A 24924-nucleotide genomic window follows, 5' to 3' on the forward strand; every position below is an offset into this window, starting at 1 on the left:
TAAAGGTTTAAAACATCAGGTGGTGACAGTTGTTTCTCTGGTGTGCACTTTGTTTTTGGAGACCAATAGAAGTTTGCTGCTCAAAGGATGACGTGCTGTTGGAGATGATGTCGTGCTGTTGGAGATGATGTCGTGCTGTTGGAGATGATGTCGTGCTGTTGGAGATGATGTCGTGCTGTTGGAGATGATGTCGTGCTGTTGGAGATGATGTCGTGCTGTTGGAGATGATGTCGTGCTGTTGGAGATGATGTCGTGCTGTTGGAGATGATGTCGTGCTGTTGGAAATGATGTCGTGCTGTTGGAGATGATGTCGTGCTGTTGGAGATGATGTCGTGCTGTTGGAAATGATGTCGTGCTGTTGGAAATGATGTCGTGCTGTTGGAAATGATGTCGTGCTGTTGGAAATGATGTCGTGCTGTTGGAAATGATGTCGTGCTGTTGGAAATGATGTCGTGCTGTTGGAAATGATGTCGTGCTGTTGGAAATGATGTCGTGCTGTTGGAAATGATGTCGTGCTGTTGGAAATGATGTGCTGTTGGAAATGATGTCGTGCTGTTAAAGATGTGCTGTTTGAGAGTACGACAGTGGCTCTCATTTATAGTCCTGTCCTGAGTGCTCACATGTGTGTACATCTTATCTTATATATTCTTTTTATTATCACTTTTTTATCTTAATTTACAATCATTATGGCGAAAATGTCACATATGATGGCCAATCCAATTAAAGGTTTACTACTGTCTACATTTTAGATGCTCAAGATTTTAATGTATAAATTAGAGCTGCAACAAACTTAATGTTTTATTGAAGAGGTCCGGTCTGTGGTCCAGCTCTGAGTCAAGTCGGACCTTCATGTGGGATTCTGACGCATGCGCAGTAACCGGACACGCACTAAGTGACAGCTGGAAGCCGCGCAAGAGCTGACGCGTGATTGGCTCCTGATGATGTCCCGGACTGGACAATGAGCACACTGTTTTTATTTATATATTTACTTTAATGAAGGCGATTCACTGCGCGTGCGTGTGGCAGTAGGCCTACGGTCTCACGCACGCGCCCACAGTCTTATCCAGAGCGTTCTTCCACTGAGAGGATACTTCAGACCTGGTTCTGGTCCAGACCTGGTTCTGGTCCAGACCTGGTCCAGACCTGGTCCAGACCTGGTCCAGACCTGGTTACGCGCGTCTTTTACGCGGAGCGCATCTGGAGTCCGTTTTACGCGCGCTCTGTTCCAGCTGTGCTCTGAAAGAGCCGAGTGTTCGGCTATGACAAGGCCACACAAGTAAGAACCAGAGGCCAATAATGATCCTTAATATTAATAATATTAATAAGAGGCTTCCTTCAGCATGGCCTCGAGCCACAGTCTGAGGGCCACAGTCTGGGGGCCACAGAGGCGCGGAGCAGAACAGCCTCGTTCCGCCGCTGTCGTCGGGGATATTTTCATTTCCATTAATTTTCTAGCAGCAGCGGGACATGATGGAGCACGTGAGCACACGGTGCACCGTGCGCGCTCCCGAGAGCGGCCCCGCGCAGCTGCAGCAGAGCGCGTGCACGTCAGGGGCCGCGCTTCTTCTCGTTTGATTCGCAGCAGAGAAGAAGCGGAGGAAGAGCTCCGCAGTGCGCGACCTGGGAAAAAGCTGCCGCTCCAGGCCGCGCGCTTCACCGCGTCCCGGGATCCGTGCTTCAGCGGAGTCCTGGCTCCGTGCTCTTCTCCGGTCTGAGCCGAGGCGCGGCGGATAGAACCGGAGGAACCGGAGGAGCTGCAAGGCGCCGCGGAGAGGCGCGTCGCGCAGGGAGCGCAGTGCTCGGGCTGCACCTCCAGGATTCCCCGGAAGCAGCAGCTGCGGCACCGGAGGAGACGAACCGAAAGGATATTGGAAAAGAGACGTGAAAAGGAAACGAAGGAAGGAGCAGAGAAGCGCGAGCTCACGGGCCCCGCACCTGCCCACACCTGCCCACACCTGCCCACGCGCGGCCCGCGAGGAGCCCGCGAGGAGCCCGTGAAGAGCCCGTGAGGAGCCAGCATGTAACCGAGCTGCACCTGAGAAGAGACGGACCCACGGGACGGAACCTTCCCGGGACTCGAGCCCAGGTGAGACACGGCGGGGGAAAGTAGGTCACAACCGAGAGAGAACTGCAGTGCGAGCTCACGGGACCTGGTCCTGACCTGGTCCTGACCTGGTCCAGACCTGGTCCTGACCTGGTCCTGACCTGGTCCTGACTTGGTCCAGACCTGGTCCTGACCTGGTTCAGTGCGGAGTGGGTGGTGCCATTGCAGGATAGGGTCACAGTTTGTTTTAATTTATCTGGGTGTTTTCTGTTACAGCAGAACCATAGTCTCTGGCAGAGTCTGGCCCATTTGGAGTCTCAGATTGGTCTTTGTCTGATTCTGCTTTGGTCCCTGGTCCCAGTCTTAGTCCCCGGTCCTGGTCCCAGTCTTAGTCCCCGGTCCTGGTCCCAGTCCAGGTCCAGGATGCCGGCGGGGATGAAGCCTCTGGAGAAGTTCCTGAAGAAGCAGGGCACAGCTCTGACTCGACATGGAGCAGGTCTGGCTCTGGTGGAGAAGAGCGGCTCCGGGGCCTCGGCTTTGGGCCTCGGCGGCTCCAAACGCAGGGCCAGTTTGTCCAGAGTCGTACCCTTCTTCAGAGAGACGTCTCCTGACAGCGGCCAGCAGAGGGAGCTCTTCAGGTCAGTGCCCCTGATGCCCTCCCACACAGCTCTGACCTGACCTCACGCTGCAGTTCAGTCTGAACATACCTACATCTGACTGTGGGCTGATCCTGGAACTTTAGGGTTATTTAAATGAGATGAAACGACAAACTCAGGATCAGAAAGAAGTCAATTTAATATTCTTGTAACAAAACTCTGATTGTTTCTGATTTGGAGTGCACATGTGGCCGTGATCTTCATGAATTGTTTTGGTCAATTGGACAAACGACGACTGTATTTTCCGCACAAAAAGGGGCTCTGGATTATAAATGGTCTGTTTTGGATACTTGTTCTTATATAAAGCGCATTAAGCGAAAGAAAACAGACGGATGAGTCAGTCAGTTGAGCTTTATTAAACGCGTTCAACTCATTCAGATCAACGTTGTTCAAACGTTAGCGAGCGTATTCACAACAACTCCCAGACTTAACCAGTTCTAACACGTAAAGATATGATGCTGCTGAAAGACACGTGAGCATATTGACAACAACTCTCGGACTTGTTCAGTTATAACACGTAAAATACAACACAATACACTCACTTTTTCAGTTCTTCATTTGTGGATGAGACAAATCCCTCAAGTTGTTCATCTTCAGTGTCTGAGTTGAACAGTTGTGCTGGATGCCCCGTGCATCTCGCACCCCCGGATCCATCTCGAGTCACGCTGCAGTTTCAGTGATGATTCTGACCTTCGTAGAAAGCTCTGACCACAGTTGACAGTTGATACTTGAGCCCAGAGTTTAAAGTCGGCGTCGTAAGCGTGTCTCTTGCGATAATATAATAGATCCATGGTCATGGCAGGAGCCTTCTTCGGGTCCTTAATTTGGGGTCCTTTATTTAGGTGTCCGCACCGGATTATAAAGCGCACAGACGTTTTTTGAGGAAATGAGAGGCTTTATAGTGCGGAAAGTACGGTAAATATTACAATCAACAAATCAGAACAACAAAACCAGTCCAGGATGACAGACTTTGGACAGAATGGGACACACACTGGACCAACTTTTTGGGCTTTTTTATGTCGCTTTTGTCATTTTTCTTTCTCCTTCTCAGTCACGTTATCCGTTTTTTCGTTTTCTGTGTATTTTACGGCATTATATTCAGAGGTCTATTGTCTGGGGCCCAGACTACAACACTGCACCACAATTTTATCTTTTACATCTACATAACTATATCTACAACTTGCTTTGGACGTGTTACTATTCAGACTCTGGACCAGGACTAGACCACAGACTCTGGACCAGGACTAGACCACAGACTCTGGACCAGGACTAGACCACAGACTCTGGACCAGGACTAGACCACAGACTCTGGACCAGGACTAGACCACAGACTCTGGACCAGGACTAGACCACAGACTCTGGACCAGGACTAGTCCACAGACTCTGGACCAGGACTAGACCACAGACTCTGGACCAGGACTAGACCACAGACTCTGGACCAGGACTAGACCACAGACTCTGGACCAGGACTAGACCACAGACTCTGGACCAGGACTAGACCACAGACTCTGGACCAGGACTAGACCACTGACTCTGGACCAGGACTAGACCACTGACTCTGGACCAGGACTAGACCACTGACTCTGGACCAGGACTAGACCACTGACTCTGGACCAGGACTAGACCACTGACTCTGGACCAGGACTAGACCACAGACTCTGGACCAGGACTAAACCACAGACTCTGGACCAGGACTAAACCACAGACTGAGTAGGACAGACGCGGTGCATTCTCTGGTGTTCACTGTAGGCCAGGGCCCATTACCCAGGCTTCATTGCAATGTGGTCCAGCCGTATTGCTTAGTGGGCCGGATTTGGCCCGTGAGCCGCCAATTGAAAAGCTCTGGGCTAATTGTGTAAAAAAAGACATACATATATGTATTCAGGGCCCTTCGTGTGAATCTGGTGTGTGCTTGTTGGAGGTGGGAGGGGCCGATGCTGCAGATTGGCAGCCTAACTTCTGTCAGTCTGCCCCAGGGCAGCTGTGGCTGTGATAGTGACTTTCACCACAGTGTGAAGTGAATGAATGGCCCAGTGCAGCTTTGAGAGGCTTCACTGTAAAACAGTTCAATGTACAACATGATTAAAAAAGGAAACACTCCTGGCTCTCATGATATTCCTCCTGACTTCTGTAGATGTTACATCCATGTTCACGTTCAGGTTTATGCACTTGTTTTAAAACAGTTTCCTTGTGGGTGTTGCCTCAAACGTGCCATAATCCTGGATTTAACTGGTTTGTCTGTTTCAGTCCAGACAGCGAGGACCCGCCCTCATGGCCGTCTGTAGCTCCGCCCCCTGCCCCCCCCAGTGCTAACTGTCCTGCACCCAGCCCCGCCCCCCCAGATGTGCGAAGCCCCTCCCTCTCCAGCGATGAGCAGAGTTCAGAGGAGCCAATCAGCAGCAGCAGCAGCAGCGAACGCCCAGGCCCCGCCTTCCACATGGACACGCCCACCAGCCTGACGCTCGCCGTGCTCGAGCATGTGACTCGGCAACGCCACGCCCCCAACACAGGTAACCACGGCAACGTCCTGTATGAACTCCAGAAAGGTTCATGTCAGATGTATGTTCTTTTAAATGGACCTTTTAAATAAAACCTTTACATCTTCACTTGCTTCAAAGGCTCTCCTCAGAAGAAGGTCATGTGACTAAGGCCGCGGTTATTTTATTACTTGGTTTACGGATCCGCCGCACTTAGATTATTGATTTATACAATATAAATAAAATTAATTATTATACTTTTTTTTTTTTTATATATAAAGTACCGCCGACAACGCAAAATAGCATTAAATGAAATATAAAAAGTGGTATTAAGTCAAAGATAAGAGCGAGTGACGGAGCAGCTCCGTCCCTGCACGGTCCAGGCGAGAGCGTGCGGGCCCGTTTCCCTGTCTGCTGCGTGTCTTTATATCGCAAATATACATTTTAAACCCGTTTACCACATTTTCTCCAGCGCGTTTTGACGTGATTAAGACTGCACACTTAGAAGCGTCAGTTCTACCAATGTAAAACACCCTAACCCTACTGTTACACTCCCCTGCGCGCCGCGTCTCCCCCCCTCCTCCCGTGGTGCTTTTTGGGAAAATCCGGAAGAACAAATCTTTTGAAATGGAAATTATATTTATATTTCGTCCGCCTGTTCAATATATTTCATTTAAAAAATCTGTAAACCAAGTAATAGAATAACCACGGACTAATTTACATAATTAAAAATGTATGACAACACAATCTCCATGGAGACCTGCAGTTGGCAAACCCTCCCCCGGAAAAGTCACATCGTGCAGCTTTAAATGAGAAATATACCTTTCCAGGTTCTTATATTGAACTAATGTACAACAAAAGAAGATAATTTTACAGTTTGTTCATTAAATCACAGGCACCAGCAGGAGGCCGGTCCATGTTTACTCCTGACTCTGGCACCAGCAGGAGGCCGATCCATGTTTAGTCCTGACTCTGGCAACAGCAGGAGGCCGATCCATGTTTAGTCCTGACTCTGGACACCAGCAGGAGGCCGGTCCATGTTTAGTCCTGACTCTGGCACCAGCAGGAGGCCGGTCCATGTTTAGTCCTGACTCTGGGCACCAGCAGGAGGCCGGTCCATGTTTAGTCCTGACTCTGGCACCAGCAGGAGGCCGGTCCATTTTTAGTCCTGACTCTGGGCACTAGCAGGAAGCCGGTCCATGTTTAGTCCTGACTCTGGGCACCAGCAGGAGGCCGGTCCATGTTTAGTCCTGACTCTGGCACCAGCAGGAGGCCGGTCCATGTTTAGTCCTGACTCTGGCACCAGCAGGAGGCCGGTCCATGTTTAGTCCTGACTCTGGCACCAGCAGGAGGCCGGTCCATGTTTAGTCCTGACTCTGGGCACTAGCAGGAAGCCGGTCCATGTTTAGTCCTGACTCTGGGCACCAGCAGGAGGTCGGTCCATGTTTAGTCCTGACTCTGGCACCAGCAGGAGGCCGGTCCATGTTTAGTCCTGACTCTGGCACCAGCAGGAGGCTGGTCCATGTTTAGTCCTGACTCTGGGCACCAGCAGGAGGCCGGTCCATGTTTAGTCCTGACTCTGGCACCAGCAGGAGGCCGGTCCATGTTTAGTCCTGACTGGCACCAGCAGGAGGCCGGTCCATGTTTAGTCCTGACTGGCACCAGCAGGAGGCCGGTCCATGTTTAGTCCTGACTCTGGCACCAGCAGGAGGCCGGTCCATGTTTAGTCCTGACTGGCACCAGCAGGAGGCCGGTCCATGTTTAATCCTGACTGGCACCAGCAGGAGGCTGGTCCATGTTTAGTCCTGACTCTGGCACCAGCAGGAGGCAGGTCCATGTTTAGTCCTGACTCTGGCACCAGCAGGAAGCCGGTCCATGTTTAGTCCTGACTCTGGGCACCAGCAGGAGGCCGGTCCATGTTTAGTCCTGACTCTGGCACCAGCAGGAGGCCGGTCCATGTTTAGTCCTGACTCTGGCACCAGCAGGAGGCCGGTCCATGTTTAGTCCTGACTCTGGCACCAGCAGGAGGCCGGTCCATGTTTAGTCCTGACTCTGGGCACTAGCAGGAAGCCGGTCCATGTTTAGTCCTGACTCTGGGCACCAGCAGGAGGTCGGTCCATGTTTAGTCCTGACTCTGGCACCAGCAGGAGGCCGGTCCATGTTTAGTCCTGACTCTGGCACCAGCAGGAGGCTGGTCCATGTTTAGTCCTGACTCTGGGCACCAGCAGGAGGCCGGTCCATGTTTAGTCCTGACTCTGGCACCAGCAGGAGGCCGGTCCATGTTTAGTCCTGACTGGCACCAGCAGGAGGCCGGTCCATGTTTAGTCCTGACTGGCACCAGCAGGAGGCCGGTCCATGTTTAGTCCTGACTCTGGCACCAGCAGGAGGCCGGTCCATGTTTAGTCCTGACTGGCACCAGCAGGAGGCCGGTCCATGTTTAATCCTGACTGGCACCAGCAGGAGGCTGGTCCATGTTTAGTCCTGACTCTGGCACCAGCAGGAGGCCGGTCCATGTTTAGTCCTGACTCTGGCACCAGCTGGAGGTCGGTCCATGTTTAGTCCTGACTCTGGCACCAGCAGGAGGCCAGTCCATGTTTAGTCCTGACTGGCACTAGCAGGAGGCCGGTCCATGTTTAGTCCTGACTCTGGCACCAGCAGGAGGCCGATCCATGTTTAGTCCTGACTCTGGACACCAGCAGGAGGCCGGTCCATGTTTAGTCCTGACTCTGGCACCAGCAGGAGGCCGGTCCATGTTTAGTCCTGACTGGCACCAGCAGGAGGCTGGTCCATGTTTAGTCCTGACTCTGGCACCAGCAGGAGGCCGGTCCATGTTTAGTCCTGACTGGCACCAGCAGGAGGCCGGTCCATGTTTAGTCCTGACTCTGGCACCAGCTGGAGGCCGGTCCATGTTTAGTCCTGACTGGCACCAGCAGGAGGCTGGTCCATGTTTAGTCCTGACTCTGGCACCAGCTGGAGGCTGTTCTTATGTAACGCTCTCGCCCACGACTCAGAGCCTTGAACTGAGACGAGACAAAGCTCTGAGAAACCGTGTGAGGAAACGTGGGAGATGATCGAACATGGACAGAACAACATGAAGTGTTTTAAACTAAAACTATTAAACGTGTGTGCGTGTGCGTGTGCGTGTGTGTGTGTATTAAAACCCAAATGAGCAGAAATGACACTTTATTCTTTATATTTGTTTCAGATGCTTTTAATAGTTTTTATTACAGACAATTCACTTCAGATTCTGATATCGCATTTAAAAAAAAAAGATTTTTCAAGACTCGGAAGGTTTAAACTCTTGGAGGAAATGGAAGTGTTGCTGTTGCCATGGGAAACTGCTCCAACGACTCCATCCCATAATAGTCACAACAGATGCCTCCATGAAACAGGATTATATAAGACCTGCTTTAGTCCTGCTTTAGACCTGCTTTAGTCCTGCTTTAGACCTGCTTTAGACCTGCTTTAGACCTGCTTTAGTCCTGCTTTAGACTTGCTTTTGTCCTGCTTTAGACTTGCTTTTGTCCTGCTTTAGACCTGCTTTAGACCTGCTTTAGACCTGCTTTAGTCCTGCTTTAGTCCTGCTTTAGACTTGCTTTTGTCCTGCTTTAGACCTGCTTTAGACCTGCTTTAGACCTGCTTTAGTCCTGCTTTAGTCCTGCTTTAGACCTGCTTTAGACCTGCTTTAGACCTGCTTTAGACCTGCTTTAGACCTGCTTTAGTCCTGCTTTAGTCCTGCTTTAGTCCTGCTTTAGTCCTGCTTTAGACCTGCTTTAGACCTGCTTTAGACCTGCTTTAGTCCTGCTTTAGTCCTGCTTTAGACCTGCTTTAGACCTGCTTTAGTCCTGCTTTAGTCCTGCTTTAGACCTGCTTTAGACCTGTTTTAGACCTGCTTTAGACCTGCTTTAGACCTGCTTTAGACCTGCTTTAGTCCTGCTTTAGTCCTGCTTTAGACCTGCTTTAGACCTGCTTTAGACCTGCTTTAGTCCTGCTTTAGTCCTGCTTTAGACCTGCTTTAGACCTGCTTTAGACCTGCTTTAGTCCTGCTTTAGACCTGCTTTAGTCCTGCTTTAGTCCTGCTTTAGACCTGCTTTAGTCCTGCTTTAGTCCTGCTTTAGACCTGCTTTAGACCTGCTTTAGTCCTGCTTTAGTCCTGCTTTAGTCCTGCTTTAGTCCTGCTTTAGACCTGCTTTAGACCTGCTTTAGTCCTGCTTTAGACCTGCTTTAAACCTGCTTTAGTCCTGCTTTAGACCTGCTTTAGACCTGCTTTAGACCTGCTTTAGTCCTGCTTTAGACCTGCTTTAGACCTGCTTTAGTCCTGCTTTAGACCTGCTTTAGACCTGCTTTAGACCTGCTTTAGTCCTGCTTTAGTCCTGCTTTAGACCTGCTTTAGACCTGCTTTAGACCTGCTTTAGTCCTGCTTTAGTCCTGCTTTAGACCTGCTTTAGTCCTGCTTTAGACCTGCTTTAGTCCTGCTTTAGTCCTGCTTTAGTCCTGCTTTAGACCTGCTTTAGACCTGCTTTAGACCTGCTTTAGTCCTGCTTTAGTCCTGCTTTAGACCTGCTTTAGTCCTGCTTTAGTCCTGCTTTAGACCTGCTTTAGACCTGCTTTAGACCTGCTTTAGACCTGCTTTAGTCCTGCTTTAGACCTGCTTTAGACCTGCTTTAGTCCTGCTTTAGTCCTGCTTTAGACCTGCTTTAGTCCTGCTTTAGACCTGCTTTAGACCTGCTTTAGTCCTGCTTTAGACCTGCTTTAGACCTGCTTTAGTCCTGCTTTAGACCTGCTTTAGACCTGCTTTAGTCCTGCTTTAGACCTGCTTTAGACCTGCTTTAGACCTGCTTTAGTCCTGCTTTAGTCCTGCTTTAGTCCTGCTTTAGACCTGCTTTAGACCTGCTTTAGTCCTGCTTTAGTCCTGCTTTAGACCTGCTTTAGTCCTGCTTTAGACCTGCTTTAGTCCTGCTTTAGTCCTTCTTTAGACCTGCTTTAGTCCTTGTCTAAAGATGGTCCTGGTCTAACGATGGTCCTGGTCTAACAATGGTCATGGTCCTGGTCCTGGTCTAACGATGGTCCTGGTCTAACGATGGTCCTGGTCTAACGATGGTCCTGGTCTAACGATGGTCCTGGTCTAACGATGGTCCTGATCCTGGTCTAACGATGGTCATGGTCCTGGTCTAACGATGGTCATGGTCCTGGTCTAACGATGGTCCTGGTCTAACGATGGTCCTGGTCTAACGATGGTCCTGGTCCAACGATGGTCCTGGTCTAACGATGGTCCTGGTCTAACGATGGTCCTGGTCTAACGATGGTCCTGGTCCTGGTCTAACGATGGTCCTGATCCTGGTCTAACGATGGTCCTGGTCTAACGATGGTCCTGATCCTGGTCTAACGATGGTCATGGTCCTGGTCTAACGATGGTCATGGTCCTGGTCTAACGATGGTCCTGGTCTAACGATGGTCCTGGTCTAACGATGGTCCTGGTCTAACGATGGTCCTGGTCTAACGATGGTCCTGGTCTTGTGTTGCAGAGACTCTCTTGGACGACTTCATGCTCACTCACCCGATCTTTGTGACGTCGGAGAGATTCCAACAGCTCCTCCTGCAGCAGTATCCTTGTGTGTTGTGTGTGTGTGTGTGTGTGTGTGCTCGTGTGTGTGTGTGTGTTGTGTGTGTGTGTGTGTGTGTTGTGTGCTCGTGTGTGTGTTGTGTGTGTGTGTGTGTGCTCTTGTGATGTGTGTGTGCTCTTGTGATGTGTGTGTTTGTGTGCTCTTGTGATGTGTGTGTTTGTGTGCTCTTGTGATGTGTGTGTTTGTGTGCTCTTGTGATGTGTGTGTTTGTGTGCGTGCTCTTGTGATGTGTGTGTTTGTGTGCGTGCTCTTGTGATGTGTGTGTTTGTGTGCTCTTGTGATGTGTGTGTTTGTGTGCTCTTGTGATGTGTGTGTTTGTGTGCGTGCTCTTGTGATGTGTGTGTTTGTGTGCGTGCTCTTGTGATGTGTGTGTGTGTGTGCTCTTGTGATGTGTGTGTTTGTGTGCTCTTGTGATGTGTGTGTTTGTGTGCGTGCTCTTGTGATGTGTGTGTTTGTGTGCGTGCTCTTGTGATGTTTGTGTGCGTGCTCTTGTGATGTGTGTGTTTGTGTGCGTGCTCTTGTGATGTGTGTGTTTGTGTGTGTGCTCTTGTGATGTGTGTGTTTGTGTGCTCTTGTGATGTGTGTGTTTGTGTGCTCTTGTGATGTGTGTTTATGTGCGTGCTCTTGTGATGTGTGTGTTTGTGTGCTCTTGTGATGTGTGTTTATGTGCGTGCTCTTGTGATGTGTGTGTTTGTGTGCTCTTGTGATGTGTGTGTTTGTGTGCTCTTGTGATGTGTGTGTTTGTGTGCGTGCTCTTGTGATGTGTGTGTTTGTGTGCGTGCTCTTGTGATGTGTGTGTTTGTGTGCTCTTGTGATGTGTGTGTTTGTGTGCTCTTGTGATGTGTGTGTTTGTGTGCGTGCTCTTGTGATGTGTGTGTTTGTGTGCGTGCTCTTATGATGTGTGTGTTTGTGTGCTCTTGTGATGTGTGTGTTTGTGCGCGTGCTCGTGTTTTTACCTGTTTGTCAGCCTCAGATTCTTGAACAGGTTTTGACAAGTTTGAATTCAAGTCCAAGTCCTCGACTGATCAGGTTTTATCAGCCACAAGGTCTGGGGTTCTAGTCCCACTGTAGGGACCTTGTTTAGTTCCTGGTTCATTTGTGACTGGGGCCACACTTTGGGGACTTTTTAGCTGGGTCGGGACGGGTACTATCAGTCTGTTTTGGTTCAAAAAAGAATAAATGAAACACTAAAATATTCTCATTCTTGATTAGTAAGTAGTAACTGAAGTTGTGAGTAACTGAATACTAGTGGTTTATTTATGTTATTGCATCAGTTTTATGAACAGGTTTACACCAGGTTTTAGTCCTGCTTTAGTCCTGCTTTAGACAAGCTTTAGTCCTGCTTTAGACCTGCTTTAGTCCTGCTTTAGTCCTGCTTTAGACCTGCTTTAGACCTGCTTTAGTCCTGCTTTAGACAAGCTTTAGTCCTGCTTTAGTCCTGCTTTAGACCTGCTTTAGTCCTGCTTTAGACAAGCTTTAGTCCTGCTTTAGTCCTGCTTTAGACCTGCTTTAGTCCTGCTTTAGTCCTGCTTTAGACCTGCTTTAGACCTGCTTTAGTCCTGCTTTAGTCCTGCTTTAGACCTGCTTTAGACCTGCTTTAGTCCTGCTTTAGACAAGCTTTAGTCCTGCTTTAGTCCTGCTTTAGACCTGCTTTAGTCCTGCTTTAGTCCTGCTTTAGACCTGCTTTAGACCTGCTTTAGTCCTGCTTTAGTCCTGCTTTAGTCCTGCTTTAGTCCTGCTTTAGTCCTGCTTTAGACAAGCTTTAGACAAGCTTTAGACAAGCTTTAGACCTGCTTTAGACCTGCTTTAGTCTTGCTTTAGTCTTGCTTTAGTCCTGCTTTAGTCCTGCTTTAGTCCTGCTTTAGACCTGCTTTAGACCTGCTTTAGTCCTGCTTTAGACCTGCTTTAGACAAGCTTTAGACAAGCTTTAGACCTGATTTAGACCTGCTTTAGTCCTGCTTTAGTCCTGCTTTAGACAAGCTTTAGACAAGCTTTAGACCTGCTTTAGACCTGCTTTAGACCTGCTTTAGACCTGCTTTAGACCTGCTTTAGTCCTGCTTTAGACCTGCTTTAGACCTGCTTTAGACAAGCTTTAGACCTGCTTTAGTCCTGCTTTAGTCCTGCTTTAGTCCTGCTTTAGTCCTGCTTTAGTCCTGCTTTAGACCTGCTTTAGTCCTGCTTTAGTCCTGCTTTAGACCTGCTTTAGTCCTGCTTTAGTCAAGCTTTAGACAAGCTTTAGTCCTGCTTTAGACCTGCTTTAGACAAGCTTTAGACCTGCTTTAGTCCTGCTTTAGACCTGCTTTAGACAAGCTTTAGTCCTGCTTTAGTCCTGCTTTAGTCCTGCTTTAGACCTGCTTTAGTCCTGCTTTAGACCTGCTTTAGTCCTGCTTTAGTCAAGCTTTAGACAAGCTTTAGTCCTGCTTTAGTCCTGCTTTAGTCCTGCTTTAGTCCTGCTTTAGTCCTGCTTTAGACAAGCTTTAGACAAGCTTTAGTCCTGCTTTAGTCCTGCTTTAGTCCTGCTTTAGACCTGCTTTAGTCCTGTTACAGACCTGTTTTAGTCCAGTTTGGTTCCTTGACCTGGCTCAGATACTGCGTGGCCTCGGAGGCCTCAGAGCGCCCCCTGGAGGAGCAGGAGGAGGTGGTGGTGCAGCGGAAACAGTCTGTTCTTAGTGTGGTCTTCAGATACTTGGACACGTACCGCGAGCTGCTGCAGGAAGAGGGCGACAGAGGACACGGCTTCCCCAAGGTACTGCAGAGGCATGCTGGGAAATGTCCCCCAGAACCTCAGACGTTGTTTTAGCCTGAGAGGAGGAACTATCTGGACACACAAACATAGAACATGTGTCCACCTTCCTCTAAAGTCCACCACATTACAGCCTCTGTGTCCGGTCTCTGCAGGAGCTGTACCTGAGCGCGGTGCAGGACCTGAGCCGCTTTCCTGAGCTCGTGGAGGACGTTCTCAAACTCCAGAGATGGACCGAGATCCTGCACAACCCGTAAGACCTGGTTCAGTCCTGTTTCAGTCCGGTTTTACCTGAGCCATGGTTTGCTCCTAAACCGTGCCTCAGTCTTAAGTCTCTGGTCTGGTTTGGATGCAAAGTGGACCCTGAGAGGTTCTAGCTCCCAAAGCGGTCTGGTTCTCTGGGGCTCCAGGTGGACTTTCGCTCAGAAGGAGCTACACACCACAGCCAGATGATTGGACAAGAGAGAACGCAGACTCAGACCAAAACAATACGGCAGAAAGTAGATAAAAACACAAAAGAAGCTACAAAAATATAAATTGCAGCGACAAAAAATGTGACTAAAAGTAACACTTTGTCTTCATGCTTTGTCAAGACCCCAAATATGATATTTCCAGGTCATAATGTGTCTAACATGATCCAAAACCAAAGCATGACATTACCTGCAAATAGTATTACCTATTACCTAGTCTTGTGCTAGCTATTTTTACTTTATTTTATTTTATTCTATTATCATTATTTTATTATTATCTTATTTTCATCTTTATCTTTTTATTTTTTATTTATCTTTTATTTTAGTTCCCAAGAATTCTATTAAGTGTTTCTTTTGAAACTTCCTATAATCTGTCCTTTCCTCCTGTTCTACTGCGTTGTAACAACGAAATTTCCCCTTGTGTGGATATTAAAGGATTATCTTATCTGACATAAAGAGAGGTTCAAACGTAGAGGCTTTGCAGAGAAGTCAAAGAAATGAGGCAAAACTGTTCCTGTGTACGCTAGCTTTATAGCGCTTCAGGAGTCTAGTACATTTTCAGACTTGATTTCTAAAGAAAACACGAGTTAATTCTGTCTCTGCTTCAGGTGTGAGGAGGAGAAGGAAAGCCGGAAGAGGCAAGTTCGACCTCTGTTTCGACACTTCAGGCGGATCGACGCCTGTCTGCAGCCTCGTGAGGCCTTCAGGGGCTCCGACGAGAGTAAGACACTTTCTTATTGACCTGCTGTAGTCCTGCTTTAGTCCTGCTTTAGACCTGCTTTAGACCTGCTTTAGTCCTGCTTTAGTCCTGCTTTAGACCTGCTTTAGTCCTGCTTTAGACCTGCTTTAGACCTGCTTTAGTCCTGCTTTAGTCCTGCTTTAGACCTGCTTTAGTCCTGCTTTAGACCTGCTTTAGTCCTGCTTTAGTCCTGCTTTAGTCCTGCTTTAGACCTGCTTTAGTCCTGCTTTAGTCCTGCTTTAGTCCTGCTTTAGACCTGCTTTACTCCTGGTTTAGACCTGCTTTAGTCCTGCTTTAGTCCTGCTTTAGTCCTGCTTTAGTCCTGCTGTAGTCCTGCTGTAGTCCTGCTGTAGTCCTGCTGTAGACCTGCTGTAGTCCTGCTTTAGACCTGCTTTAGACCTGCTGTAGTCCTGCTTTAGTCCTGCTGTAGTCCTGCTGTAGTCCTGCTGTAGTCCTGCTGTAGACCTGCTGTAGTCCTGCTTTAGACCTGCTTTAGACCTGCTGTAGTCCTGCTTTAGTCCTGCTGTAGTCCTGCTGTAGTCCTGCTGTAGACCTGCTGTAGTCCTGCTTTAGACCTGCTTTAGACCTGCTGTAGTCCTGCTTTAGACCTGCTGTAGTCCTGCTGTAGTCCTTCTTTAGTCCTTCTTTAGACCTGCTTTAGAAGTTGCAAATGCTGAACCTGAATTTAAAGTAAAGCCCAAATCATCATCCCGGTCTGCACTCTGGTCCCGGTCTGCACTCTGGTCCCGGTCTGCACTCTGGTCCCGGTCTGCACTCTGGTCCCGGTCTGCACTCTGGTCCCGGTCTGCACTCTGGTCCCGGTCTGAACTCGGTCTCTGTCAGTCTTTTGCAGGGTCTACACGCCGGACCACTCGTACGTGACCATTCGCAGCAGACTTTCGTGTAAAGTGGGTGAGATTCTGGCTCTGGTCCGAGAGAAGCTCCAGTACAGTGAAGACCAGCCTGTTCTGCCGGGGCATCTGGTTCTGGTGGCCGTGAGCTCTGCTGGAGGTGAGACCTGGTTTAGTCCTAGTTTAGTCCTGCTTTAGTCCTGCTTTAGTCCTGCTTTAGTCCTGGTTTAGTCCTGCTTTAGTCCTGGTTTAGACCGTTCATGTCAGTACTGAGTGTGACCAGCAGAGGGCAGCAGACTCGTAGTAACGGTCTGTTCAGTCACAGCTTCAGTTTGTGACTCTTTCAAAACTAATAAATAAACTAAATCGTGTCGTTCCAGAGAAAATGGTTTTCCGTCCGACTGATGAAGCCGTGTTCACGACGTTAGGAGTCAACACTCATCTGTTCACCTGCGAGCCCAGCGAGCTGGAGAACCTGGTCAGTACTGCAACTGTGTTATAAATACTGCTACTACTACTGCAAATACTCTGGGGGCCGGTGCGAGGGCTGGGGGCCACTAACTATTAAACATGCACCAGGTGAACCGGCAGTGACCAAAATGTTTATCTAAAATTCACCAGAAAACAGGAAATCACGTCTTACTTCCCTCTGACATCTGTGCACTTGTACTCTGACAGCTGTGCACATGTACTCTGACAGCTGTGCACATGTACTCTGACATCTGTGCACATGTACTCTGACATCTGTGCACATGTACTCTGACAGCTGTGCACATGTACTCTGACATCTGTGCACATGTACTGACATCTGTGCACATGTACTCTGACATCTGTGCACATGTACTCTGACATCTGTGCACATGTACTCTGACATCTGTGCACATGTACTCTGACATCTGTGCACATGTACTCTGACATCTGTGCACATGTACTCTGACAGCTGTGCACATGTACTCTGACATCTGTGCACATGTACTCTGACATCTGTGCACATGTACTCTGACATCTGTGCACATGTACTCTGACATCTGTGCACATGTACTCTGACATCTGTGCACATGTACTCTGACATCTGTGCACATGTACTCTGACAGCTGTGCACATGTACTCTGACAGCTGTGCACATGTACTCTGACAGCTGTGCACATGTACTCTGACATCTGTGCACATGTACTCTGACATCTGTGCACATGTACTCTGACATCTGTGCACATGTACTCTGACATCTGTGCACATGTACTCTGACATCTGTGCACATGTACTCTGACATCTGTGCACATGTACTCTGACATCTGTGCACATGTACTCTGACATCTGTGCACATGTACTCTGACATCTGTGCACATGTACTCTGACATCTGTGCACTTGTACTCTGACATCTGTGCACATGTACTCTGACATCTGTGCACTTGTACTCTGACATCTGTGCACATGTACTCTGACATCTGTGCACATGTACTCTGACATCTGTGCACATGTACTCTGACATCTGTGCACATGTACTCTGACATCTGTGCACATGTACTCTGACATCTGTGCACATGTACTCTGACATCTGTGCACATGTACTCTGACATCTGTGCACTTGTACTCTGACATCTGTGCACTTGTACTCTGACATCTGTGCACTTGTACTCTGTACTCTGACATCTGTGCACTTGTACTCTGACATCTGTGCACATGTACTCTGACATCTGTGCACATGTACTCTGACATCTGTGCACATGTACTCTGACATCTGTGCACATGTACTCTGACATCTGTGCACATGTACTCTGACAGCTGTGCACATGTACTCTGACAGCTGTGCACATGTACTCTGACAGCTGTGCACATGTACTCTGACATCTGTGCACATGTACTCTGACATCTGTGCACATGTACTCTGACATCTGTGCACATGTACTCTGACATCTGTGCACATGTACTCTGACATCTGTGCACATGTACTCTGACATCTGTGCACATGTACTCTGACATCTGTGCACATGTACTCTGACATCTGTGCACATGTACTCTGACATCTGTGCACATGTACTCTGACATCTGTGCACATGTACTCTGACATCTGTGCACTTGTACTCTGACATCTGTGCACATGTACTCTGACATCTGTGCACTTGTACTCTGACATCTGTGCACATGTACTCTGACATCTGTGCACATGTACTCTGACATCTGTGCACATGTACTCTGACATCTGTGCACATGTACTCTGACATCTGTGCACATGTACTCTGACATCTGTGCACATGTACTCTGACATCTGTGCACATGTACTCTGACATCTGTGCACTTGTACTCTGACATCTGTGCACTTGTACTCTGACATCTGTGCACTTGTACTCTGTACTCTGACATCTGTGCACTTGTACTCTGTACTCTGACATCTGTGCACTTGTACTCTGTACTCTGACATCTGTGCACTTGTACTCTGACATTTGTGTACTTGTACTCCAGACGCCGCTGCCTGAGGAGATCCATTGGTCGCCTGGAGACAGTAAACTCCACGACATGTCGGCAGAAGAAGTGTCCAACCAACTGGTGACATTCGACTGGGAACTGTTCACCTGTGTACATGAGGTGTGCACCTGTCGCTGCACCTGCCACTGCACCTGTCTCCGCTCCCGTCTCTGCACCTGTCTCTCTCAAATTTTATTATATTTTTCCTCAAAAATGTCTCACAATTTTCCACAGATTACTTTTGTTGAGTGTACTTTCCCCAGTATTTTTACGCAGTATTCAGTCTACTTTACGCCGTATTCAGAGTCTACTTTACGCCGTATTCAGAGTGTACTTTACGCCGTATTGAGTCTACTTTACGCAGTATTCAGAGTCTACTTTACGGAGTATTTAGTGAGTCCTTTCCGCATATTTCTAAAGTATTGTCTGGTGTTGCAGGTGGAGTTTGTGTGCTATGTGTTCCACGGGGAGCAGTCTCGCTGGCGCCCCCTGAACCTGGAGCTGGTACTGCAGCGGTGCAGTGAGGTCCAGTCCTGGGTCTGCACTGAGGTCCTGCAATGCCAGTCGCTGCCCAAACGAGTGCAGCTGCTCAGGAAGTTCATCAAGATCGCCGCACTGTGAGTCCGACGCCTCGACTACTGCAGTACAAATACTCTCAACGGAGCCGTGTGTAAAAGTACTCCTCTGTCCTCCGCGACAGGTGCAAGCAGCAGCAGGACCTCCTCTCGTTCCTCGCCGTCGTTCTGGGTCTGGACAATCCCGCTCTGAGCCGCCTGCGCCTCACCTGGGAGGTACTGGGGCCGGGTTTTGGGCGGGGGCCGGGGTTCGGGGGGCCGGCTTTAACGTCTCCCTTGTGCGTTCCAGGGTTTACCGGGAAAGTTCCGTAAACAGTTCCAGCAGTTTGAGAGTCTCGCGGTGAGTCTGAAAACGTTACACTCACGGAAACTAAACCAATAAAGACATCAAAAAGTAAATCGCATGAGAACGTACATGAAGTCACTCGTCTTATTTTGTGTTTTTATTACCAAAGCTTTTATTTTACACTGAATTTACACATTTTAATCATGTGAACTGAATTTTTAAAACATCGAATCCAGTAAAAAATATGAATTAAATGAAAATGTATGTAAAAAAGAATCCAATACTCTAATATTCAGTTTGTACTGCGTTTTGTATAGAAATATAATGTCACAGTCCCGACTTTATCCATAAACTAAACACAAACCTAAACTTATTTGAACCCAAACCTGAACTTGAAACTTGTTTTGTCCCAGAAGTAATGTTTTAATGTCTCTCCTCAGGATCCGTCTCGGAACCACAAGTCGTACAGAGACTTGATCCAGACGCTCAGACCTCCGCTGATCCCCTTCACTCCTCTGCTCCTCAAAGGTAACGCTCTGCTCGGTGCTGCAGGGGGCGCTAATCCTCTTTTATAGGAACTCAAACTTAAGCCTTTTGCCTGAGAGTTATTGAGGTGGTTTTAATTATTATTCTTTAAAGGTTCCATATCCTGCACTATTGACTTTTCAGAGCTTTTAACCTTCTTACAGTGCTATTTGTGCCTCATAAATGTGCCAAAGTGTTTTTTTGATTGATTGCTGCAGACGCCGTTTCCGCCCATCCTCCAGGAAGCACTGTACCTGTAACACGCCCCCTTTTTTCATTTCTGTCCGTTACGTCATTCGACACTTCGCTCTCCTCCTGAAGTGTGAGACGAATGTCCTCAAAATGTTGGTTTGAACTGACCCTGTGTTCTTCTATTCCAGATCTTACGTTCCTCCACGAGAGCTGCAAGACGTTCCACGGAGAACTGGTCAACTTTGAGAAGATGGTGAGTCCACACAGATTTAGTCTGGTCCTGCTTTAGACCTGCTTTAGACCTAATTTAGTCCTGCTTTAGTCCTGCTTTAGACCTGCTTTAGTCCTGCTTTAGACCTAATTTAGTCCTGCTTTAGACCTGCTTTAGTCCTGCTTTAGACCTAATTTAGTCCTGCTTTAGTCCTGCTTTAGACCTGCTTTAGTCCTGCTTTAGTCCTGCCTTAGACCTAATTTAGTCCTGCTTTAGACCTGCTTTAGACCTAATTTAGTCCTGCTTTAGACCTGCTTTAGTCCTGCTTTAGTCCTGCTTTAGTCCTGCCTTAGACCTAATTTAGTCCTGCTTTAGACCTAATTTAGTCCTGCTTTAGTCCTGCTTTAAACCTAATTTAGTCCTGCTTTAGACCTGCTTTAGACCTGCTTTAGTCCTGCTTTAGACCTGCTTTAGACCTGCTTTAGTCCTGCTTTAGACCTGCTTTAGTCCTGCTTTAGTCCTGCTTTAGACCTGCTTTAGTCCTACTTTAGACCTGCTTTAGTCCTGCTTTAGTCCTGCTTTAGTCCTGCTTTAGTCCTGCTTTAGTCCTGCTTTAGTCCTGCTTTAGACCTGCTTTAGTCCTGCTTTAGTCCTTCTTTAGTCCTGCTTTAGTCCTTCTTTAGTCCTGCTTTAGTCCTGCTTCAGTCCTGCTTTAGTCCTGCTTTAGTCCTGCTTTGGTCCTGCTTTAGTCCTGCTTTAGTCCTGCTTTAGTCCTGCTTTAGTCCTGCTTTGGTCCTGCTTTAGTCCTGCTTTAGTCCTGCTTCAGTCCTGCTTCAGTCCTGCTTCGGTCCTGCTTTAGTCCTGCTTTAGTCCTTCTTTAGTCCTGCTTCAGTCCTGCTTCAGTCCTGCTTCGGTCCTGCTTTAGTCCTGCTTTGGTCCTGCTTTAGTCCTGCTTTAGTCCTTCTTTAGTCCTGCTTTAATCCTGTGTGTTTCGTGTGTTTGGTTCTTCAGCACAAAGTGGCAGAGATGGTGCGGACGATCCGACGCTACAGAAGTTCACAGCTGCGTAAGTGTCTGATCACCAGGTGTAGCTCGAATGCTAATTTCCGCCTGTCGTTCCTGGGCATCTGCTGTTAAGTCCCCGCTGTTAAGTCCCCGCTGTTAAGTCCCCGCTGTTAAGTCCCCGCTGTTAAGTCCCCGCTGTTTTGCGTGTTTCAGCCGTGGACACAGAGACTTCTCCTTCTCACCTCCAGACCAAGGCCTACGTCCGACAGCTGCAGGTCATCGACAACCAGAACCTTCTGTTCGACATGTCCTGCAAACTGGAGCCTAAGGACAGCTAGGAATGGAACCCAGAACCGTCTGTTCAGTCCTGCAAAACTGGAGCCTAAAGGCACGCAGGAATGGAACCCAGAACCGTCTGTTCAGTCCTGCAAAACTGGAGCCTAAAGGCACGCAGGAATGGAACCCAGAACCTTCTGTTCAGTCCTGCAAAACTGGAGCCTAAAGGCACGCAGGAATCGAACCCACAACTCCAACAAGCTCGAAGACGGGAATCAAACTTAAATAAATAAATAAAATTAATTAATTTAAATATTAAAGACATTTGAGCCAGTAACAATGGACTAGCTTTAAGGGCCCAGACTAGACGGACACTAAAGCAGGACTAGACGAGGACTAAAGCGGGACTAGACGGGGACTAAAGCAGGACTAGACGGGGACTAAAGCAGGACTAGACGGGGACTAAAGCAGCACTAGACGGGGACTAAAGCGGGACTAGATGGGGACTAAAGCGGGACTAGACGGGGACTAAAGCGGGACTAGACGGGGACTAAAGCGGGACTAGACGGGGACTAAAGCGGGACTAGACGGGGACTAAAGCGGGACTAGACGGGGACTAAAGCGGGACTAGACGGGGACTAAAGCGGGACTAGACGGGGACTAAAGCGGGACTAGACGGGGACTAAAGCGGGACTAGACGGGGACTAAAGCGGGACTAGACGGGGACTAAAGCGGGACTAGACGGGGACTAAAGCGGGACTAGACGGGGACTAAAGCGGGACTAGACGGGGACTAAAGCGGGACTAGACGGGGACTAAAGCGGGACTAGACGGGGACTAAAGCAGGACTAAAGGGTCCGGTCTGGTACCACACATTGCTTGATGTTTTGGACACTTTTGGTGAAACATTTTGACCACAAAAACATCGAGGCCCAAAACGTCTCCACTGGATTTAATGTGGAACTTTCTACTTTTCCTTTTGGATTCTCTCTCGCAGGTCGAACAGTATTTAACAGATATTTAACGTGAAAGGAGATTTTGTAAAGCGTTTAAAATAAGAGTATTTTGTGACAAGCGCTCGGACGCTGCTGAATCTATACAGGTTTATTCTGAGTATTTCACTTTTCAGACAGGATTTTCACTCTAAAACACGGGTATGACGGTGTTTCCAGCAACGTGACTGGACGGGACTTTTAGAAGCGACCAATCGCAAAGCAGAAACGACGTGAGCCATTGGGACGCTCTTGCGCTGCGACGTCATTGGTCGGATCGAGAGAAGTGAACTGTAACCACAGTGACGAGGCCCCGCCCCCCTCGCTTTATGAGCCCTGCATTTAGTATTTAATATTAGTTTCTGGAGACAAAGGTTTTATTTGTGACCAAAACAGAGTCATTGCTCGGTCCAAAACCAATGCACCAAATCGGGGCCCCAATGTTGTCACTTCAACAAGCAAATGTAAATGTGTTTTTAAGAAACGCTTAAATACTACTATTTACATCTTGAATCATTTTAATTGGTCATTTTAAGTGACCAATATAAATAAAAGTATTATTTTTTAATAGTGTTATTGGGGACTTTGGGATTGATAAAGAGGCACTGCACTGAAGTACTACTACTATAATACTATGGTACTACTATAGTCCGTGTGAGCACGGCCCTGAGACTAAAAGCGGAAAACCAGCGGCGCCTCGTCACTGAAGGGACCTCATGCGGACAGGAAGTGACCTCATGGGGACAGGAAGTGAGGCCATTTTGTTTAGTGGCGTGAAGAAGCACTTTTGGAGCAGCTCAGGGCTCAGACTCAGCGACATAGGAGCGCCCCCTGCCTTCAACACAAGGAAACTGGGCAAAGCCTGTCTATGGCCAGACTAACTGCCCTCATGACAAGTCTGGATTTAGTCTGGTTAAAGTCTGGATTTAGTTTGGTTAAAGTCTGGGTTTAGTCCAGCTTAAGTCTGGGTTTAGTCTGGTTACAGTCTGGTTACAGTCTGGTTAAAGTCCGGGTTTAGTCCGGCTTAAGTCCAGGTCTTGGTCCGGACTCTTTGTTGGAGGCAGAGTGTGTTTTGGGTTTGCAGACGTTTGTTTACCACTTTTAACTCGTTCATCTCTGATTATGGTTTGTCGTGCAGTGTTTGTACAGAATATTATTATTAATATTACAGATGTTTTGAACGTTTACTTGAGTTTGTTCATGTGACTCTGTGGAAATACATTTATTATTTTTACTTTGACTTTCATCAGATAAACTAAAATATTGTTCTGATGCAGAAGTAAACAGGCTGTGACTGGGAGGGCATCTGGTGTAATCCAGGGGCGTGTCTAGGGAGTGGCCTGAGATGACAAAAGCTCGGTGTACTTCAGGTCTTTGTGGCCGTTTCCTCCACATTTCTGTCTCAGGGTTCAAGCAGTTTTTATGCTAATGCTAATGCTAATTTTGGAGGTAACACATTTTAAAAGGATTCCACAAACTGAAAGTATCACTTAAAAACAATCTTTACTTTTCAATTGACAGTTTATTTTATGTGTTACATTTTAATCAAAGTTAGCATTAGCTTTTAGACACAAATTTGAGAACAATGCACCGAGTTCTCTCGACTCACAAAATCCTGACAAAGAGAAAGCAGGAGCAAAATATTACGGCTGTGCTAACGCTGCATTACGGCTGTGCTAACGCTGCATTACGGCTGTGCTAACGCTGCATTACGGCTGTGCTAACGCTGCATTACGGCTGTGCTAACGCTGCATTACGGCTGTGCTAACGCTGCATTACGGCTGTGCTAACGCTGCATTACGGCTGTGCTAACGCTGCATTACGGCTGTGCTAACGCTGCATTAAGGCCGTGCTAACGCTGCATTAAGGCCGTGCTAACGCTGCATTAAGGCCGTGCTAACGCTGCATTAAGGCCGTGCTAACGCTGAATTAAGGCTGTGCTAACGCTGCATTACGGCTGCTTACACCTGAGCTAAGGCTTCAAGCTAACGCCTAAACTAATGCTATATTAATGCTGAGCTGAGGCTTTGAGCTAACGCCTGAGCTAATGCTGTATTAATGCTGAAGCTTCGAGCTAACGCTTGAGCTGAGGCTGTGCTAACGCTCAGCTCACCTCAAACTGGATCACGGACTCTAAATAAGAACGCTTGGCCATTGCAGCTATTTACAGAGCCTGTGATACAGTTTGAGTCTGTGCTGAAGCGTGAAAATGAAATGTGCACATGCCCAGAAGGCTCCGCGCAAAGCTTGGTCTCTAGTACTAAAAAAGCATCTCATCTTTTTTGACAAGGTTTATTCGGCAAGATTAGCTGTTAGATGAGAATATGTCAGGTTTGAAAAGGGAAAAAAAATCTGTTCTTTGCTATTTGGCTTGTTTTTCTTTCTTTTCTGAATGGAGAGCGTTTGTGTGTGGTCGTGAGGGAAACTGTCAGATCTTTTAAAAGTCAGTTCAGTATTTCTGCAGCGTTAGGGCATCAGGCAGGATATACTGTCATGGAGGCACCATCAGTAAATACATCACAAAGATAGTTATTCAAGTAACCATCATTTTAAACTGATGCTCACTATTTTATGGCGTCTGTAATGACCAACTGTCTGAAACGATGACCTGTTTCAAAATCTGGATCCAAATTCTCCAAATCTGGATCCAAATACTCAAACCAGCGTTGGATAAATATGTTTTGCGAGATGCGCCAGAGTCTCTGCAAATGTGATCTGGCAAAGGACTCAAACTGGGGAACGACAGAGCCATTTATAACAACAACAAAAAAGAAGAAATATTTCACATTCCTTCC

The 24924-nt window shown here is 47.9% G+C and overlaps 1 protein-coding gene across 1 annotated transcript; it reads left to right on the top strand.

Moving 5' to 3' along the window:
• Nucleotides 1–1594: 1594 nt before the first annotated feature.
• rapgefl1 (Rap guanine nucleotide exchange factor (GEF)-like 1) lies at nt 1595–21236 on the top strand. The gene is made up of 17 exons (XM_072442838.1): nt 1595–2086; nt 2324–2682; nt 4948–5210; nt 10703–10781; nt 13388–13547; nt 13700–13797; nt 14623–14735; nt 15597–15764; nt 15985–16082; nt 18066–18188; nt 18507–18685; nt 18769–18859; nt 18933–18983; nt 19370–19457; nt 19835–19899; nt 20869–20923; nt 21076–21236. The coding sequence occupies exons 2-17, from the start codon at nt 2468–2470 to the stop codon at nt 21198–21200; spliced, it is 1971 nt and encodes a 656-aa protein (XP_072298939.1). The 5' UTR covers nt 1595–2086; nt 2324–2467; the 3' UTR covers nt 21201–21236.
• Nucleotides 21237–24924: the final 3688 nt, after the last annotated feature.

The sequence above is a fragment of the Eucyclogobius newberryi genome, unplaced genomic scaffold (genome assembly GCF_026437365.1).
Source record: "Eucyclogobius newberryi isolate DKJ021-1_F unplaced genomic scaffold, fEucNew1.0.hap1 SCAF_13, whole genome shotgun sequence".
In the NCBI taxonomy this organism is placed as follows: Eukaryota; Metazoa; Chordata; class Actinopteri; order Gobiiformes; family Gobiidae; genus Eucyclogobius; species Eucyclogobius newberryi.

Excerpts from the sequence above, each read along its gene's own strand:
- rapgefl1 (XM_072442838.1), top strand. The coding sequence starts at position 2,468 with ATGCCGGCGGGGATGAAGCCTCTGGAGAAGTTCCTGAAGAAGCAGGGC. Across the intron at positions 18,189-18,506 it reads TGTTCACCTGTGTACATGAG|GTGGAGTTTGTGTGCTATGT; the intron begins GTGTGCACCTGT and ends CTGGTGTTGCAG. Across the intron at positions 18,984-19,369 it reads AGCAGTTTGAGAGTCTCGCG|GATCCGTCTCGGAACCACAA; the intron begins GTGAGTCTGAAA and ends GTCTCTCCTCAG.